Source organism: Thunnus thynnus, chromosome 15, assembly GCF_963924715.1.
Source record: "Thunnus thynnus chromosome 15, fThuThy2.1, whole genome shotgun sequence".
NCBI lineage: Eukaryota > Metazoa > Chordata > Actinopteri > Scombriformes > Scombridae > Thunnus > Thunnus thynnus.
In genome coordinates, this window is record NC_089531.1 from 14,860,405 (window position 1) to 14,881,893 (window position 21,489).

The window sequence follows — 21,489 nt, forward strand, 5'->3', positions numbered from 1 at the left end:
TACTGCAAATCTTTCCTGAAAAAAAAAAATCACTTGATTTGGTATAAAAGCCTTAAGTGTAAAAATTGCATCTTCTCAACCACTCTTGTGCAGTTGTGCTCCAAAAGTCTCCTGCTTGTCTGAGGATTAGACCTCAAACTCTTCCATCACATGACATGAGGGATTTACATACAGTACTGTAGAGAGGACAGAGCTTTGTTGTCTATTGTTTATGAAGGGGAAGCAAAGGTAGAGCAATTTTGTCAAGACACAAAAAAAATGATAATGAATAAAACACCCATTGTCCATTTTCAGTATATTTGTTATTACTTTTATTAATTATTATCATCGTCATCATCATCAACATTATTCTTCAAGTTTAGCTGTGTAACAAACTTTTCTTGGTTGTCAAAATATGTTGTTGAAATATCATTTTTGCATGAAATAAAACCTAAGAACAATAACGTACAGAAAGGTAGCAGAATAAAATACAACATGAGAGAGAAAATTACCTAAAAAAAAATCCCAATTTTCTATAAAAGCCGTTCGACTGAATAGAGACAAAATTCTACTAAAATATATTGATTAAATGTACGTAGTTGATGTGTGTGTGTGCGTGTGTGTCTGACCAATAATAAACTGGCCTTTAGCTCCCTTGTCTCCCATGGTTAATACTGTACATCCCGAAATGTACACTCGATCTGTACCACCGTATGTATGTGTGATGTGTGTGTGTGTGTGTGTGTGTGTGTGTGTGTGTGTTGTTGTCCCTTCCTTGGCAATAAGAACATAATAGATGGAGTGCAAGAAACAGCATCATTTTCTATAACACATTCTGACAAAGACAAAAATTAAAACACTTGTTAAGGCCCCCCAATGTAAACGCTGATGTGAAATGCCATCATATCTAAAACAAACACTTATTATTGAAGTAAAACAAGGTCATGTCAAGTGTAACCTGCGGAACCTCATTTCTTATAAAACTACCTCTTTTTCTTCCTTAAGAGACAACTGAAATGTTCTCCTAAGAGTCTTGGACGGGATGTGAGAAAAAAAAAAAACTGTGGATTTTTTTTCCACATCAACATTAATATCTATTTATGTTTAAAATTAATCCTCACTTACTCAAGCTGTTAAATACAAAAAAAAGAAGATATTTGGACAGGAAAGGGTTTTACAGAGCACTTGCAATATGAAAAATGTGCATGAGCAAAGTTTTGTGTTCTTTTTACTTTCAACTCAGTACGTACAGTACAAGGAGAGGATGTTCTTTCTAAAGCTAAACTACTGAAACTTTCCGGCATCTGAATTTGTCTCCAGCCCACTGAGAAATCCTTGTGGTTCCTCAAGATGACAAAACAAAAAAAAAAAAAAGGCAAAACTAGTTCATCCTTTTTTTCTTTTTCACATATCTTCCTCTAAAGGTTTCCTAGAAAAGATGAAAATCTTTAACAAAGGACTTTAAATCTATAAAAAAAGATGTTGAATTCTTATCAAATGTGAGTCCTGTTGGCAAATGAATGAACCCAAATATCAGAAAATCCCAACATTGCTAAAAGTATTTGAAATTTTACTGCTGGTAACTTGTTTCAACCATCCCAAGGCCCATTCAAGTAGTTGAACTTAATCCAAATCAAGCTTAGTTTTTACGTGCAAAACCAACTGAGACTAACTTCAAAATTTTATCAACAGAAAGGAGACAGAAAGAGAAATGAGTTGAAGAGGATAGTAGTAGCCGATGGAAAGAGAAAGAATGAAGAGAAAGGGATGAACAGATACATCAACTGAACTTTTATCTGCCACTATTTGATCCCTTCCAACCTCCATCCACCTGCTCCATATATTATTCAAAAGCAGCCATCCATCCATTCATATCAGCAGGTATCCCTCCATCTTTTCCTTTGTTCTGTCTTTCAAGAGAGAATTTCTTCATTTCTCTGCTATTTTTGCTACATTTACAAATGTAAACAGTTTTTCATTATGCTAGCAGTCCCTTAAGAGATGCCCATAACTAGAAAAAAAAATAATCTAATTTTACTACACATTAGCATAAAGATGTCCTAGAATAAAGACAGTTCAAACCAGCTCGACAACGAATTGAATAAAATTTGTAAACGTGATTTTTAAATGGGCTTCATCAGTACTTATGTGATAGAACATTTTCAGCAAATGAAGAGGAACCTTTGGAATACATGTATTTATAAACCACATCACTTTAACAAGTCTTCATTTGACTGGTGACTCTTGTGCCACAGAGTTAGGCCGGTTTCTGTGCATTTCCAACTTAAATATAAATATGTTGCAGCAATAGTTTGACAGGTTTCTTGACTGTGTGATTGAAAGGCATCCAAGCAAGACAGTCTCTGAAGCATTAGGAAAAACTACATACATCGAGCATTTTTAACAGAAACTGAAAAAGCTTTCACATTGCTTAAATACATCACTATCAATTATTTAAAAGTTTGGAAAATCTATGCCACCTCAATGTAGGTCTTTCTTTGTAAAAGACTCTTTCAAGGTTTAAGTAAATACTAGAGGTATTAACCCACAATAAGCACTCCAACACACATTGACTGCTCTGGTGAAAAGTTCAGCTATTTCATTTTGTCGAATTTTGAACAAGTAAGGAATTTTACTTCTTTTATACTCCTTGAAGTGTTTCTGCAAGATAGAAATCTCATCTCTCTCTGGTGGTTTTAATAAAATAATAAAACTTGACCTTTTGCTAGAAGAGCTGTTCTGTGTTAAACTCTAAAAAACTGATTAGAAATTATTTATAATCAAGGCCTGCCTAGAATAATAACACGTTAGAATGGTATTCTTCACCATGATATGGGCACTCATTATTCTGTTTTCATCTCCAAATAAACCAAATACACTGTAGAGAAAACCTTGGTATTTTGTCTTTGTGACAAAAGTTACTGAGGCATACGTCTCAACATTTCTACAAAGTAGTGTACATACATGCAAAAAAAAAAAAAAAAATGAAGAAGAAGAAAGATCTATTGATTGACACAATTTCATCTTTTAAAAAAGCACAAGTGGGTCTTTCTCATGGGCTGGTAATGCAAAGTTTGAACAATCAATGACTATGATACCTAAATGCATTAAAATCAATAAAGCAGTCTGTTTCTGCCTGATATGACTCATAACTTGCATGACTTTTTGACAAAGACAGGCAAATATACCTATTAGAAAAACTGTACAAGTTACCAGGCACTAGGAATATTTTTCATTCATGTATTTTGGATAAGCATAGAAAAATATCTTTTTTCTCATTCTTTAGCTTGTTCCTTCCTGTATTTCATTTTCTTTTCAGCCTATTATTACTTCCTTCAAAGTCCCTTGGTGAGTTTTTTTTTTGTTTTCTAGCAACTAAGGCAGCAAGGCTGGAGAAGTGATTCTCTCTTTATAAAAATAAACAAAAAGGCCTCCGTGTTGCTCCATTTTAAAGAATAGGGGTCTTTCAAGGACCTGACTACGTCACGACTCTCTCAATGATGAAAGTAAACAATAAGAAGTGTGAAATTTGGTTTAAAGAGAGACTCAGTTACGGTACGGGATTTTCCTTAAGTATATTAAAAAGACTGATTTAGAACAAAAAAAAAGTGGGTAATGAATGGCAGAAAAGTTGGACGGGCTATTTGGAGTTAAAAGCAACATGATCATTTTAACTAAGTGAATTATTATAAAACACACATTACGATGGCACCTTATGCTCATTTTCAGTATGATTTAGTCCTAACATGTAAGAGTTCCCATCACTAGAAAAAGGCAACTTATTTTGCTGATTTGCTAATATGCTACATACTGTAGAGGTAACCTACCAAACTCTCTGCAACATGAGATAGGCTGAATAAAACACTGTAGGCAAGAAGCTCTGCAGACTCAATACAGAGCAAATGTTTATACAGTTAATCCAAATAATTGATCCTTTTTAATAAAATCAGGATTTATCTCCCTAAATTCCTAAGTCTCTCTATAAAACCATGTAACCTAACAACATGTAAAAGACATACAGAAATAAAAATGTTACTTACTAAGACCATGTTGACCTATTAACACATAAAGAACATGATAAAAACATATATAAGAGAACGTACAAGAACATTATGCAACATGCTAAAACCATGAGACCATTTGACATGTAAAAATGATGTGTCACATGCTATGAAACAGGTGGGTTGGTGTGCAACACGTGTGACCCCTGAGGACTGAAAAACCGAGCGCAAGCCTTCATTATGTTTACATCATTGTTAGGGGACGGACACATCCTTTGATCCTTACACACATAAACGCAATTACACAAATCCACACATACACACAACCCCCCTCTTTTGCTGTACCATTTCTGTTAGACCAATGTAACAAGTCTCCATAAGAACACAAACAACAAATAGCTCAAAAACAAAAAAAAAAGAAAGAAAAAAAACTCAAATAGACTAATTTTTATAGTACCATTTCCTGCAAAAAAAAAGCATTATTTGCCTTTACAAAATAACATATTATATAGGAAAGTGTAGCAAATTGCATGTTTTGTACTATAACATCATCATCGTTATTATTATTATTAATATAAATGTTAAGCAGGTTAATAGATGGTTGTTCTATTAGGCAGGCAGCCAGGCACGTAGCTAGTATCATGGCACGGAGGAAGGTAGAAAATAATGTCACTTGGTTCGATCCAAATGGATAAAGAGAACACTTCGGTCCGGAATTACACCGGTTTTACCAGTTAAAACTGGTTTTAAGCAGTTCAAAAAGTCATGATCACATCCCAACCAAACCAGTCTCCCATTTTGGGCCACTTCTGCAGCGGTGGCGATTTTGCATTGATCCAAGAACACAGTCAGTTTCAGAAACAGGGCACGAGTGAGAGAAACCGACTGATCCTTTTGTACCAGGGTAACACCAGCTGAACCGCAACCCAGAAAATACTGGTTTCAATGTGACTAGTTTCAACCAGCCAAAATAAGTTTTGGTTTTGGATCCATTTGCACAGCAGAAAACAGTCAAAAACATGCTCTAGATCTCACCAGATCAGATCTGGTTGTACCAAGATAAAAACAAGTCTGAGTGACTCATCAGACTAGTTTGAACCAGCTCGGAGTTCAGTTTTAGCACGGTGCATAACAGATCAGCTCAGTTCAGTTCAGTTCAGTTAAAGTGTTTTGCTTCTAGCATTTTTCTTTTCTTTTTTTTTTTTTTTTTTGCTCTGCTGTATGGCGGCTGTGCAAGTGCTGAGCTCCTCAAACTCAACTTAAATGAGACCAGTCCAACTCTCAGTCTAGCTTCCAATCCTCTTGTTTGGAAAGCATGTGAAGTGGCTGTTTATTAAAGGTGATTTCAACTGCATGCCCGGACTCCGTTGTTGAATACTTGCCACAGAGCTGTCAAGTGACCGTCACTCAACGCAGGATTCAGGCTATTTCTCCAAACTGTCCCTGCAGTAGTCCAGCGGGATCCTACAATGATTTTTGACCATTTGACAGCCGAGTGCTTCCAGCATAAGGATGTGTTCCATTTAGTGCCCAGGATAGGCCCATTCTGACATGAGCTAGCCTCCAGGAACGTGGAGGCTTACAGCTTATTTATCCAATAAAATGCATTCTTTAAGGTTTGTGTGAGTCAAAGGCATCTGATTAATTACTCTCCATGTTCTCATCTAACTTTTTAGACTCAGCAACGGTTGTATCCCCTGTGGTTTTTGTGATGTCGTCACCGCTATCTGACACCATCTGGCTTCCTAATTCCTGGTTTGCTATGTCGTGAGCTTCTTCTCTTTCCTCCTTTTCATCTCCCGTGTCATTGTCAGTGGCATCATTGCCTGTGCTTTCTTTCGCTTGGTCGTCATGACACGCTTCTATGACATCATTGCTTTCATCTGCGATCTCATTATGGTGACCCTCGTCTTTTTCCTCTGGCGTCATATTTTGACACTCGTGCTCTGGCGTCACTGTGGCGTTTTGAATTTTGCCGTCTTGCGTGTGACCCCTCTGCTGTGACGTTTTGTCTGTGTACCTGTGTAAACCCCTCTGTATGTGTGTGGTGAAGTCATATCGATCCACACACACGTGGAGGCAAAAACTGCATTGGTATGGTCCCTGGTCGCCGTGGCAACTCATGTGCAGGGCATACATGACCTCGTCGAGGAAGTAGATCCCACAGTGGATGCAACGATTGGTCAGGTCATCCTGTGTGGCCACTTCCACCATTGCGCGATTCGACGGAACACTTTTTGTCAAATTATCCTTTTCTTCCTTTCCTGTTTCCTCCTTCTGGTTCCCTCCTTCATCCGTCCTCTCCTCCTCCTCTTTCTCTCCCTTCCAGTTCTCTCTCAACCTCTCTGCTAGAGGCGACTCTTGCCTTCTCCTTTCTGCACCATTCGTTGACATGTGCGCGTTTGAAGCACTTGTATCTCTTTGTCTTATTGCAAGATCTAAAGGAGCATCATTTTCTAATGATGATGAGGAGGAGGTTGGAGGATGAAGAGGAGGAGGAGGATAGTGAGGAGGAGCTGGAGGAGGTGGAAGAGGAGAGTAGGGAGAGGCGCAGTAAGGCACCGTGTAGCTTTGCTGATGATGCTGTACTGGAGTCACCATTGCACCAAGATAATGAGCGTTGTTTCCAAGGCTACCAGGGCTGCTGAGATTACTGATGCCACTGGGAACCCCAGAGGTAGCAGCCATCTTATACTTGGTCCAGAACCTGAGCCAATCCGACTCAGGGGTCAAATCTGGTGAGAGGGTTAAAGGAAGGGGTAAGGAGAAAAGGGGATACTGATACTTTTCAATGGGTGAACCAGGAGGTGAATAACTAGACGGTTTGGATGGTCGCATGTATTTTTCAATTGGGCTGCCTCTTTCTGATCCCCCTCCTCCTTTTACTCCCTCTAATTTTGACGCTATGCCTCCCTCAGCGATGCCCCCATTGCCCTCAACTACCAGTGAGGAGGGGGCATGTGAAGGCAGAAGAAGAGGAGGCATGCGTCTGTGGATCTCCAACGTTTGATTGGCTAAGAAGGCTTGTGTGGACCGGGGTGAGCGTGAGCGAGGGGAAGGCTGCTGGTTTTTGATTGATGCACAACTTCTGTCTGACTCCTCCCCGTTCATGCGCTCCTCGCTGGTGATTCGTTGCTGCTTGGGAGCTGGGTTTTCAGACGACAGCGAGTCAGGGTTGAGGCGTTTTCGGGTTCGGCGTCGGATAATTTGTTCACCGTTGTTCTGCTTTATGATGTTTAGAGGTCTGGGTGTCTAGAGGACAAAGGAAACAAAGAAAAGAAACAGAAGAGAGAGGGAGAAATTTAGAATAAATGTAATGGCAAATCATTTTCCTGCTTTATTATGTTAACACCACCAATATGGATGTTATTTAAGACTGATTTTGACCTCATTTGAACTAATAATGTCAAGCACATACAGTCCAACATTATTAAACTCTGACATCAGTATAATCACCTGTGATATGCTAGTGTGACAGTAGCCTATATCCAATTTGTCAAGCTCTGCTTAGAATTGTGTTTTTTGCCCTAACCACAAGGGGGAGTTCTTACATCTGATGAAAATGGAGTTTGTCAAGTTTGCTCAAAAGTTCTTTGACAACTACATCTAAAGCATATACTGTAAAGTAATCTCTCTCTCTAAAAATACACAACATCTCTATATAACAAGCTGTAGCAAACATGCAAAATCAAAAAACATTATGGCCAATTACAGAAACTGGTTTCAGGAGCTTGAGAGAAAAGTGTTGTGAAAACACACAATCTGAAGTGCCCTTCACTTATTCAATTTCCTACTGCAATTAATAAGGTCTAAGCTAAACTTGCCATAAAAATCAAAAACATTCCCAGACAAATTAGCAAAGGATTTCCTTTCCTTGTAGTAAATAAACTCTGCCATTTAAAGTTTATTTCAAGTATCTACACTTGATTGTCAAAAGCAATGACTTGCTATCCTTTGACTTCTAAAGAGCCAACTCCACTGAGACCTTCTCTCTACATACAAACTGTGAATGGTCACCACACAGCAATAATTGAAAAAAAAAAAGTCAAATTCCACAAGTGGGAAAAGAACAGCACTTCAAATCTTCAAAAATACTTACAGTTTATTTGAATTTACATGGTCATGCAGTTTGAATTTAATGGGATTTCTGAACATTTCTCAGGAAAAGCAAGTCAACTTCTAGACTTTAAAGCCTTGTTATTGTGAACACGGGTGTGAAATCTCCTGCTGTGTCTCTATGTGTGTGCTTGTAAGTGATCTAGGGCTTTTGACGTGCACCGTGGCAGATGAAAACCAATCACCTGAGTGAAAATACAAAAAAGACGCTCCAAGACCAAGCAAGACGAGAGAGACGGTGAGAGATTATGATGGAGCAACGTGGATGCACGAAAGAGGTGTTTAAGAGGATGGAAAGCAAAAAAAAAAAAAAAAAAGACTACTATGGACAAAAAAAAAAGTAATAAACCTCTCATGCTTTCAAAATGCATGCTATATCTATGCTAGGATCCTCAAGAATGATTTATTCTTGTGTTTGTGTGTGTGTGTGTGTGTGTGTGTGTGTAATCATATGTCTGAGTAGCCATATGTCGGCGACTGAGAATGTGTTTCTCTCAAGGTATGTGCATAAAAGCATGCATGGAGGGGGTAAAGACAGTGTCATTCTCAGTGTGGGGTCTATCCGTCATTCTACAGCAGCTACTGTTGCCACTAAAAGAGAGAAGTGTCATTTATAGCGTCAGTTGATGGGTGCCCTGCTGCACTTTCAACATAAAAAAATAATTAACACATTCATTTTGACAATGAATACAGTTGTAACTCTCATATGCATATGTGATCAATTCTCTAAAACTGTGAACAGAATAATAAAACTGTTTCAGACACGTCCTAGTGAGTTTTTTGTTTGTTTTTTTCTGGATCATTACCATAAACAAGAGTCCACCACTGAGAAGACTGACAGCCTGTTCACTGACGAAGTTATGTCAATCAAATCATTGAATGTTTCCATTACTTTGTGGTTTTCACTGTTTTGTGTGTCTGGCTAAAGAGGAACGAAGAAAAAAAAAGAGAAAGAGGGCAGGAGAGACAGACAGAAGGAGGCGAGATAAATGAAAAAGAGGAAAGAGCAATATATGGTGACAGAGGAGGAGGAGGAGGCGGTGGAGGGAGGGAGCACATGAAAAAAAAAGAGGAAAGGAAACAGGAAGAAGAGAGAGAGAGAGGTGGACAGGAGCTGACACAAGAGACTGAGGAAAAAAGAAAAGAAAAGAAAGTGCCTCTTGTCGAGGAATCAGTCGAGATTTCTCTTTTTCTAAAACTCCCTTTCTTTCTTTGGATCAGTCTCTCACTGTGGCTCTCACTCTCTACTTTCCTCCTCTCTCAATTCAATTCAAAGACCAATAAACTGTTGGCAAGAAGTTTGACTTGTTTTGCTCAAACCTTCCTTTCTTTGCGGTTCCTCCCTGTCTGCCTCTGTTTGTCGTCTTCCTCTCTACTGTACATAGCTAGATATTAAAGTTTTGGTCCCAGGCTGAGAGATGCCTGAACATGGTCACTTGTCTCTGGAATCCAACCAACTTTTTTAAACGTGATTTGTTGCACAAAAAAAGGGATGTCAGTTATTTAGTTATTTAGTCATTCGTTTAATTTATACGTTATATTTTGCATTAGCTATTAATTGGACATGTACTTCAAAACTCAAGATGCTCATCATTTAAAGAATTTCTGTGTCTGTGCTCTTGTGTTTGTAAGATACCGAAAGCACCGACCCGACACACACACACACACATACAAACACAAACACAAACACACACACGTGCGCGGCAGCAGTAATGTTGTCCACCTTTATAGGGTTTGTTTGATAGAATACCTGGGCTGAGTTACTGCTGGTACACATAATTCTCCCTCTATCTCTCTATCTATCTTTTCTCTTCTCTTTGCATTTTCTCCAAATCTCTGCCTCCCGCCATCTCTCACTCTTTATATACACACCCTCCCCCTTCATTACCTCTGTCCTCTCTCTTTATCTTAATCTTTTTCCTCTTTCTTTGCCTTCCTCCCTTTCCTCTCCCTTTGTTTGTCTTTCTCCCTCCCTTCATGCCTACCTTTTTCTCCCTCTTTATTCATAACTCTCCCTTCCTCTCTCTCACTCTCAAGTGTTTTACTAGCTGCTATCCTCTCTAATAATGTGTGTAGAGCGTATAAAACTTTTATTATGGGATATAAAATATGGTTGTCGTGAAGATTGCCAAGAGTGGAGGGAGCTGGAACGTGATTGGAGCAGCAGATGAGATTGAACGGGTTGAACCAAGGACATCTGCAGGGGCAGGAAGGAGTAAACTGCTACAACTTGTCATCCTCTAAAAGGTCTTTAAAGCTCCATTCCATAATTGCAGCACAGTGCCCTGGGTTGTAACATGGTCAACCCACTGATGCATTTATTAACACTGTGATTTATTACTCTGAAACATTTTCGTTCACTTTGAAGTTTTACAAGCTGAGCTTGATATGTGAGCATGAAGCTGGCATATATATGTTTGTGCTCTGACTGTAATATTTGTAAATCCTTGAGTCAAACAGGTATATTGAAGTGTGAAATTTAAACTCCTTAAGAACATATCTGAGGTGAGTAAGCTCAATATTCTGGAGTCAACTAAATTCCAGGCTGAGTCTTTATCTCATCTGTAATTCATGCCGTCTAATTAAATTTGGGATTTCCACAGACTTTCCCCAGGCTTAGATGGTAAATTTGATTCATTCCGTCATATTTCTCACTCCATGGAACTGGCTCACTGTGACTGCTGAAATGGTCTGTAACTCCCAGCACCCACCAAATCAAATATACTTTTCCCACATTACTTTTTCACAGCGGGATTCACGGAATATATACAAGAATTTTACTGCAGTATGCACCATTTAATTTGCATCGTATGCTAATCGGCCAGACATGAGGAATGATAATTAGTGGTCAAAACCACCCAGTGGGTGTACTAAAGCGCAGCATCGAGTCCATAAAACAGTCTAAAGTACTGGGTCTCTGATCCAGCCTTTATGAGTGACTGTATCTAGGTCTCCTATGAGTGGATAGGAGCCTAGCAACACAAATGTACTTTTTATATGATGATACACATATGAGTTTCAGCTCAGTCATAGGTATTCCTTTCACTTTCCTTTTGGTCTCTCTACATTTAAAGTTCTTTTGAAATTTAAAACTCCCCTCTCGTCTCTGTCTTCAGAAACGAAAATAAAATGATAAAAAGGGATCACAAATATGCAGAAACTGAAACTTACTGTGCCATGTCTGTTGGAACTATTTATATTTGTCTCTACAGTTTGTCTAGTGTAGTTTTTAATGCAATGCACAGATGGCGTAGTAATAGCATCTGTTTGCATGCACCTGTACATTTCTGCGTACTACTTACCGAATGTAGTTTTTGGTATAAACCACACGCGTTGCAGACGTAGCCTCCATTAGCGTTTTTCCTCCACAAAGATGTCTTGGTGGTCAGACAGTTCGCACAAAAGACACCACTTCCTCGGCGCCGCTATACAGAAAAAAGAGAAGAGAATTGACAACATTAGAGAGTGAAAGTAAAAAGACAGTGAGAGAGAATAGACTAGGGGGGGGAAAGAAAAGATCATGTTGATTTAAGTTTTGATACCTTCTTAATTTTCTCACTGCTCAAGAACAATGACTCAGTAGTAAGGTTAGAAAAGAGAAAGAGAAAAAACAGATTGGCCTGCTGGCAGAGAGATGATGTACTCTCATTTATCATGCCTAATGGAAAATACTATTGAGAACATTGTTCTCCTCTACGCTGATTTTCTCTGTATAGAACAAGGTTAATAAAAACACCAAAATATACTTCAGTGAAAAGAAAATGATGTAGTTGAGGTGAATATGTGGTGTGTGTTTTAAATATGCAAGTGTGTGTCTCCGAGAGACAACTTGGGTTCTTGTAAGAGAGATGTGAGGTACTGCAGTAATTTTGACAAGCACTACTTGACAGATGTGGGAAGAGATGAGTTATGCTTTCACCTTGTAGCATAAAGTGTTTTAGTGTTTATCTGAACTGCAGCAGGATACACACACACACACACACACACACACCTCTGCAGTTCATGGAGCAGTGGTGCATAGAAAAGTAGTGTATGCAAGGAAGGGTGGGGGGGGGTGGGTGAAAAGGCCAATTGTCGTGGCAACGTGCTCCATCACAGTAATGAGCCAATCACAACGTTTCTCCATCCCATTAAGTCTCTGGCCCCATTCACCACCTTTATGACCCTGAGAGGACAGCATACCTCATCTTTCTCCTCCATGACTCTGTCTGTTTCTCTCTCTCTATCCGCCTGTCCATCCAACAAGTTCTCTCTGTCTGTCTCACTTCATTTTCTCCTCTCCTCTTAGTCTTTCCAATCCTTTCTCTTATCCTCTTATGTTCTAAATGTCAGTTCTTTATTACTTAAATGAGTTTACTGATATAAATATGAAAAAAAACTTTGTCATCACAGACCCTATGCCTATAGGTATGACCATTGACTGTATATAAATATGGATGTCATGACAGCTCTCTAAAAGTGAAGCCAAAACATCTCGATCACCCTGTGGTGGCTGGCTGCAGTAAAGGTCATAAGTCCCGCCCCCTCCATGTTATCTTGTTATCGGATGGGACATGAGTCAAACTAAAAAGTCAAAGTACACGTCAAATAAATGTTTCCCAAAGACGTTTTCTGTCATTTAGGTAGTTCTTATCGTGCTAATATTTGTCTAAGTGATCATCTCTCCGATGAGTTTGTTTTCGATGAGTCATTTGATGATATCAAAAAGGGGGTGTGACGTCATGACTGACAGCTGCGACAGCTGCTCTCAAACCTCCGTCAGGTGGCATGATGGCTGAGGGGGCGTGTCCTGCGGGCCGTTCTCCCGCCACCCGACTCCACAGCGCAATGGAGTCAGGCTCCAAATGACGTCACACAAGCAAGATGGCAGTTCCCAGAAGCGAGATATTTTGGCTTCACTTCTGCATAGCAGTAGGAAGTAACAACGCGTCATCCATATTTATATACAGTCAATGGGTATGACTCACTAAAATCCACCTTCTGCGTGTGTCTGCCATCTTCCCCTCTCTCTTGTTTTCTGTCTGTTATCCCAATCTGTTTCTTGCTCCCCCTCCATCACGGACTCTACGTCCACCGGGACCTTTTCCTTTCAGCGTTGGCTTCTTGTTGTTTTATGTTCATGACAGTGCTGAGAGCTTAGCATACTTTTTGAGGGCTCAGAGCACCCAGTACTACAAGTTAAAAACATGTCAACTTTTCACAAAAGAGCTGCACTTCAATCAGGCTTTCTGTAGTCTCAGAGCTACACATGAAGCCACTACCAGCACTTCCACCGAGCATCTGTTTTGCACTGCCAGCTAAAAGCAAGAAGAGCCCAGTGGGCACAGCACTGTTCATTTATTTTTGCAATCTAATGTACTGTGAGGATCACAGAGCAATTAACCACTTTACTGTATATTTCTCTGGGAAAACACACCACAGACAGACATGCACATATATGGCATGAGCGATGCAGTGCAGATCCTTTTGAGGAATAACAGCTGTCCATTTGCTGTACTTATGTAAAAACGCATTAGTATTGCTACTGTTTAAGAACTGTTGGAGCATTCATCCAATTTTTAAACATGAGACCAAAAGTTATATTGAACATCTAAGGCAAGAAACCTATGCAAGTGTATTTGCAAAGTTTAGTCCCTTTAAAAGAGAAAAAAGTGATTAAATATAAATTATATGACCATCAAAAAGGCTACAGATCAGACCTGATTAAACATCGGTACTTGCCAGTGTTTAAAGATTAGACATCAAATTCTATTGCAGATGAAAAGAGATTTATTAGCTCTTTTGTTTTCTTGTAGTTTCAAGCTCATAAACAGGCATTTACGATGGCATTCTTCATACTGTCTCATGATCAATCTGAGTTTTACATCTTTTAAAGATTTAATACAAAGGATCACCAAAGACGTGTTTATTTATACTGGAAAAACTTGTCTCTCAGTCTCAATTTGCGGATAATAAAACATCCTGTTTAAAATAATGTTGTATGTAATAAACACCAGAGCTAATATTAGACTCTTTATGGTACATATGTTTTTGTCCATCTGACACCAGACAGCAGAACACTTACATGACCGAATCCTCTCAGTGGCACACTGAGCCAGAGTTTTTGTGTGTGTCTGTGTGTGTATGTGTGTGCGCCTGCCTATGTGTGTGTATGTTACACACACCATACGGTCACCACATGTAGAGAGACTGAGCCAGGTGATTGATTGATGTGTGCTTCCTGTGTGTGTGTGTGTGTGTGTGTCTGTGTGTGTGTGTGCATGCATGTGTGTGTGTGTCTAGTCTTGCAAGCCAAACAGTGCGTCTGTCATCAGAATTCAGTTTCCCTCCGAGCGCCCAAATCACTCACATATGGCCCCACAGCTGCCCCTCATCGCAACACGCACACAGTCACACACACACACACACACACACACTCACACACACGCACACACACACACACACACCTGAAAATATTTGCTTCTACTGCCTAATGAAGGCAAGCTAGATTTGGAAGAGAGGCCGCAATCCAAGAAGTGTGTGTGTGTGCGTGCGTGCATGTGTGAAGTTCAAGTGTCAATTACACAGGAAAGTACAGAAATAGCCCCCATCCCCTTCCAAAAAGCACACGCGTACACACACACACACACACACACACACACACACATCAAATTTGGCTCATGATCTCTAACTTCCTTTTCAATCATCAGCTGGTTGGCTTAACATTTGTGCACATGTGCAAACTTAAATACATGCACACACACAACCATACACAGTTCTACAGTATGTCGTACACACTTTAACACAGATTTCAGTGAGAGTACATCTCTGTCTTGGTAGCGTTGTAACTCTCTATGTGTGCTGGGTGTACTGGAGTGTATCTAAAGAATGTGTGTGTATCATTGCATGTTTTTTTTTTTGATTGATTACTTATACCTGGCCTCTCCCACTCTCCTCAGCCTGCAGAGGAGGGCTGCTGGTAATTAGCGCTCAGGGTCTTAATGACATCTATTTATCTGCGGCCTATGATACCATTCAATTAGCACCACCAACAACGCCCTCTGACACACACACACACACATACAGCGCAAACATGCAGAGGCACAGAAACACACACAGAAATATGTTCATTAGTCAGGAAATTACACTCTTTATCAACTTCCTGCTAATCAAGCCAAAAAGCCCAGCCAAAGTTGATGTTTAGATATAAAGTTAAGTTTCATCAGTAAGACATACAGGATATTTGAGTGACTAATGTAAACAAAGTAAAGCTATTCTGTGAGGCTGATACGGCAGGTGTTCATCTCGAATCTTATAAATAACACACACTCATTATTCTCAAGTACTAGATAACACGAAAGACATCGGATCATTTAATCTCCTGAAAAGATCAGAAGAGACAACGAATGTACATCATACATCATATATAACAGTGACAAGTTGCCAATAGTCTCAGTTTTTATCAGTCTCATAATGCCCATTAAAAAGCCGGCAGAAATTATGAGTACAATCTACTCAGTGGCAGGCTGCATATAAAACAACATTTATTGGTTTAATAACTTTCACAATCAGTTTGGTCAGTCTCTCTGCACTAATGCATAAACTGCTCTAACAGAGAGCCTTTTTTCCCTTGGGGCGGTGGATTTTTCATGCAAGACTGCATAAAAAGAGGCTACACGACCTGACTGTTGTTTGTTTGGGAAAATATGCACTTTAAAAATGGGCTACATTTTATATTACATGTATTCCTCCCCATCGCGTTTGCGGACATCTCCAATACTCCAATTTTCATTTTGTTTTTTAGACTTTTATGGGTTTGCACTGCCACGCTGGCTTTTCATTAAATGGGTTAAAGTGATTGCTATCCTTTAAATTCAAACAGAAGTTATGGGCTGTTTCATTGTGAATTTTTTCGTGACTGTACACATAAAATGCACTAATGAATTATAACTTCATTCTGAAAAATCTGATTTGATTCAACATCAAAACATATGGTGAAACCGCACAGTGGCTGAACCCTTCAGCTGTGGCTTTGAGTCCACTCAGGGACTCTCCTGAAGCCATAAATTTACAGATGTTATACAAACTGTTTATACTATATGTTTTTTTTAGATCTTTATGAAAGAGCTGGCCTGAACAGATAGCATCCACTGGTTTAAGTTCTGTAGCAATATTGAGATATCAGATTTACTTTCCTTATCCCTGATGTTATAGCTACCATCTGCATCCAATGTGCGGTGACATCTTTAAACTCTGGTGGTTCAGACTGGTGGTCTGCACATGAACAGTTGCATTCCAGAAATGCTATACATCCATTGTAAAAATCAAATTCAAGTTTATTCTAAGCTCCCATCCTATTTATGTATTTTGTTGTCTCGGACTTACAAAGTCAGGGCAGCATTCCTCGATAATTTGTTTGAACTGATAAGTGCTGTGAATTTGTGAGAACCGGCCACTTTCTAAGCAGGGTCACATTCTTCTAATGGGACAAATCTCATTTTGCACCAAAATACACAGATTTTTCATTTCGTACATTGATTATGGTGAAAAAAAACTAAACACACAAACATTTCAAATGCCAAGGTGCTGAGATCTTTGTGTCTATCATTTGATGTGGCAAAAGAGAGAGAGGGACATAGAGAGGGAACTGGAGAGAAAGAGAGAGAGAGAGGGAGAGGGAGTGAGAAAGGGAAGAAAGAAATAGATTGAGGCGCCCTGCGGTCTAAAATAAATTTAAAAATAGGGCTTTCTAAACAAAGTCTTTTGGAATGAAATTACATTTAATTCACTTAAAGAGCAAGTCAGCCCTGCTTTTAACACACAGACACACACACAGACAGAGACGCATACGCACACACTTACACACTTACATTGATACACGCAGTGACTTGCATTAAATCAGCGATTATTTAATCAAGCTAGAAGACTAGCTGGAGGAATTAACTGAATTCCATACTGCCAAGTCCAATATCCTATGCACTGGATCAGTCTCTCTCTCTCGATTGCATGAATGCACACACACACACACACACACACACACACGTACATACACACAGAGAAACATAGATAGTTTCAGATAAAGATTCACCACAACATTCAAACACACAAATGCATGCACACATCCATACATATTGAAAGGCATCTGGGACCCATCTAACAGAGACCCCCACCATAGGTGCTACCAACCATCAACTGTGTGTGTGTGTGTGTGTGTGTGTGTGTCTGTTTGTGTAGGTCTGTGTACGTGTTACGCATATGGCTGCAGAAGCCCATCTGTGTGGTTTACTGCCAGACTACTGTGTGCATTTAAATTGCTTCTCCTAATAGAATAATTGGGTTTGAGTTGAATGAATTTAAGTTGACCTGACTCAGAATTTATTCTGCTACTTTATTCTCATTGAACGAGCAGAAACAAAAAAAACAACACTTAAAGGGAAACTTCGGTATTTTTCAACGTGGACCCTACTTTCCCATCTTTTTGCGTCTAAGTGACTAATGGGGACAACAATTTTAAAAATTGTTCTAGTACTGAGTGAGAGCGCTGCAGCCAGCAGCTGTAAAACGGGCTGCGATGTAATCTGACGGGGCAATAGTGCCCCATCAATGTATGTCCACTAAAAGTGCTTGTTTTTGCCACTGACAGGCTCAGATTGTTATTGTAAGCATCTGACAACATCATGGAAAGGATTAATGATAGCCAACGTGCAGCAGCTTTGAAAGGCTGAGCTCTAAATGGCACAAAACCAGTTAAATAGTTAAGCAGGCCAGTTAAAGATTCTGAAGGCCAGCAGGGATACTAAAGAATCACTCCAATCTGGGATTTGGGGAAAGAAAAATTAATTAAGACCTCTTACATCTGTTTTAAGCAGAAAACAGATCTGTTTTTCAGCTGGAAAAATGGACATAGTCCAACTGTGACCTGCAATGGAGGATGCATTTCCTGCTGATTATCTACTCAGATGACAATACCAGTGAGGCATGGAGAAACTAGTGCAGAAGCAAACTTCCAAAAACTGTCCTGCCTCTGGTAGCTCTGTGAAGGGGTGCAACCAAATAACTAATTATCCCTTCAGGAGTCAACAGAAATTTACAAAAAGGATAATAATAACATACCATAGCTATAGGCTATGGTGTGGCTTGGTTGAAATCTGCATCTATTAGCCAGTTAGACTGAATGCAACAGGGTTTACAAATGTAAAAGTAATGAAATTTTAAAAAGAAAGACAGAGACACTTTGTGTTTTCATTCTCCTTTCTAAATTGCCTGCAAAATTGATAGCTGTTAAGCCCTAAAACTGAGTCCTGTAAACACTCCCACACCGAAAATACGAGCAGTATGTCTCCATTTTATCAAAATATATGGATTTATGTGGCATTAATGAGCAAAGCTTGAAAGAGTCTTGCCAGAGAGATAATTGTTGCTAGATGGAAAATAGCCTGTCCATGTCCTTAGACAGCACCTACTGCCTGATCACACTGAGCATGACCTTCGGCTCTGTGCGAGTGCTCTGAGCTCCCTCACACACACGGCCTGCAGCTCTGATCTGACAGTCTGCTCCCGCAGCCCTCGGACTACCAGCACAACGGTATCAGCGCAGCACATTCAGCGGTATTTTCCCTCTTTAGAGGGCGAGGTTACAGAACTTCAGGAAAATCAAATCTCAGGACAAAAAAAAAGCTCTGTGATGATATGAAACTGTTTAAAATCCAAGGCTGGCTGTTAGGAGCAATCATGAGCGAGGCTCACATTAGCTATGCAGAGTGAGCAGCAGCAGAGCAGCAAAGGAGCTGGAAGGTTCTCACGCTGCTTGAAGATGGTGGATTTGTATAGTCATCTACTGCATTAACACTGGCGAGGGCATCCCTTACTCGGAATAAATGCAGTATATATACAACTATGATGCAAGAATGTTTGAAGCAAAGCCCAGTGCTGACAGCATGTACGTACACTGACTGAGGAGTTTACTTTAAACACCTATAGCTCCCTCTTTACTATATGAAGTGGGTCAAGTTCACCTGAAATGGTCAGACTTATTAAAGTTAAATCACCCAGAGTCCGTTTCACCTCTACAAAGCAATCAGACATAATGACCCCTTTATCCCTCCTGCCTTAGGCCTCTACATGACGGTGTAAGCAGAAGGATAGTGATGATCTCTTGTCATTGATTGGTGTTGATGGCAGTGGCAACTGTGATAATGATGACAGTGGTAATTTGTCTCATGCTGCTGACTTGAAGCTCTGTATCAGCACCTTGTGTTGGTGACTGTCAGTTATTATGCTTCTACGTCTTTCAGTTTTATGTAAGTTGCTTTTAATAGCTGCTGGGAAACCAATTTCCAACTGGGACAAAATAAAGTTGAAAATGAAACTTGATAAGTGTGTTATGGGCTGGGTTGTGTTAACAGTTTCTCCAATGAGAATATAGTAAATATACAGATGCAACTGCTCCATAAATATGAAAACACAATGATAGTCTCTTCACAACGGAGGGGCTGGATATGGAAGCTTAAGACACAACAACCCAGATCCTTCTTTGTTAATAAGATATTACAACACACACACAAACAAATGAAATGAAAGGTGTCAGCTTTCACAACAGCCCTGTCATTTTGTGTGCGTGCTTACCTATGCATGTATGTGTGTGTGTGTGTGTGTGTGTGTGTGTGCACGCAAAAGAGAAAGGAAAGGGACCAAGAGTGACAGCTGAGTGTCTAAAGAAAAGCAGCAGAAAACACCGGAACAAGATGACATCACCATAAGAGACACACATATCCATTTGGCACAAAAAGAGAGTGAGGTCACTGTCTTTCTTCTTCTCTCTCTCTCTCTTTCTTTCTCACACACACACACACACACACACACACACACACACACACACACACACACACACACGCACACAGATGTGGGCCACACATTACGGCCTACTTCCCTCCTTTCAGTCTCTTTTCATTCTTTTAACCTTTGCTATCACTCTCTTCCGGCCCTTTTTCCCCTTCTGCTCTGGTCTTTTCATCCTTCTTGTGTTGAGCTCATACAGTAGTCGCTACCTTTTGTTACAGAGCAGCGAGAGTCTCAGTTTCCGTGCAGAAATGCGCACACTTTTGTACACTAACACAAACCGGGCCGCACTTAAGCAAAATCCTATTTTCATTGATCTAATTTTGATAAACGATCGTGGCTGCATCGACTTCACAGTTGTGTGTTCTGGGTAAAAGCCTGATAACCAGTGAACTGTGGGGGAGAGAGAGAGAGTGAAAAAAGAGCACATTAGCAAACAGAGAAAAAAGGAAATCGTTCCATGTTGATCTAATTTTGATAAACAGCCACAATGCATGCAGACTTGGTGTCCATGGACCTGGAGACCACAGTTGTGTATGTATGAGTGTGTGTGCTTGTGTTATGTACGTGTGTGTGTGTGTGTGCATGCATGCACTAATGTGGATTTATGTGACTCTCTTCTGTGTGTGTGTGTGTTTGTATCTGATCTACTGATATTGCTTGTGCTTGTGTTTATAAAGGAACTGATTCCATAAAGCTAAAACTTATCATTTTGATCAGATAGTATGAGATACTGCACGTGTGCATTTTCTTCTTTCTGTAATAAAAGTCTTTCACTTTCTTTTATGCACTGATAGAGTGTGTAATACACTGAGAGGAATGGGAAACAGAGGGCAAACCCTCAGGGTTCCATAATCTTATTTCCCTTTTTTTTTTTTGCACAAAATACTAATCAACATTATTTTGTATTCAAACTCTTTATGTTGTATTTGTATCACTATGGAGAAAGGATAGCTATGTAAGTCTAGACAACTTGGGGATCCAGAACACCCACAGGGGACCCAAGATAAATCTGAGGGCTCACCAGATGATAAAAATGAATAAATAAATGAATAAATAAATATAATAAAATAAACTCTGTTTTTTGTGACATCTCTCAGTTTTGTGCTTTTTATGTTGTGAAATAATATATACTGTCACCTCGATTCTGTCTCTGTCAGATGTTTTAAAGTTAATCAAATTAAACAATCTGACAAGTAAAAAAATCATAAATTTGTTTAACTGCTCACAACTCATGTCCAACTAAAGTTCTAACCTGTGATGAGGGGTCACAAAACGACAGTGTCTCATTTTAAAGACTCACAAGCTAAAAAGTTCAAGAACCAGTGATCTAGCGAATGTGACGTTCAGTGTAGAATTAAAAAGGAATCAAACTGAATTCCCATTCTGGGTTCATCTTTTATTTATTCACTGTAATTGATCATTTGTATGATTTGTCTGTGTCATATCTTTCTTTATTAAAATGCCACACGTGCATTAACTTGGTTAGAACTTATTTTTCTTATCTAAAATGATATTTCCTTCCTTAGAAAACTTTTTTATATAGTGTCTGGAGAGCAGTGACCCACTTCACACT

General features: G+C 39.5%; 1 protein-coding gene across 4 annotated transcripts in view; it reads right to left on the minus strand.

Annotated features, from left to right (window-relative positions):
* Positions 1-294: 294 nt before the first annotated feature.
* Positions 295-21,489, minus strand: part of trps1 (trichorhinophalangeal syndrome I) — a 128,524-nt gene continuing 107,329 nt past the window's right edge. For all 4 annotated transcript variants that reach the window (XM_067612810.1, XM_067612812.1, XM_067612811.1 and 1 more), the window contains exons 10-11: positions 11,399-11,521; positions 295-7,232 (exon numbers count right to left, since the gene is read on the minus strand). In XM_067612810.1, coding sequence (XP_067468911.1) covers positions 5,622-7,232; positions 11,399-11,521 — 1,734 coding nt within the window. In that variant the 3' untranslated portion in view covers positions 295-5,621. The remainder of the gene's footprint in view (positions 7,233-11,398; positions 11,522-21,489) is intronic.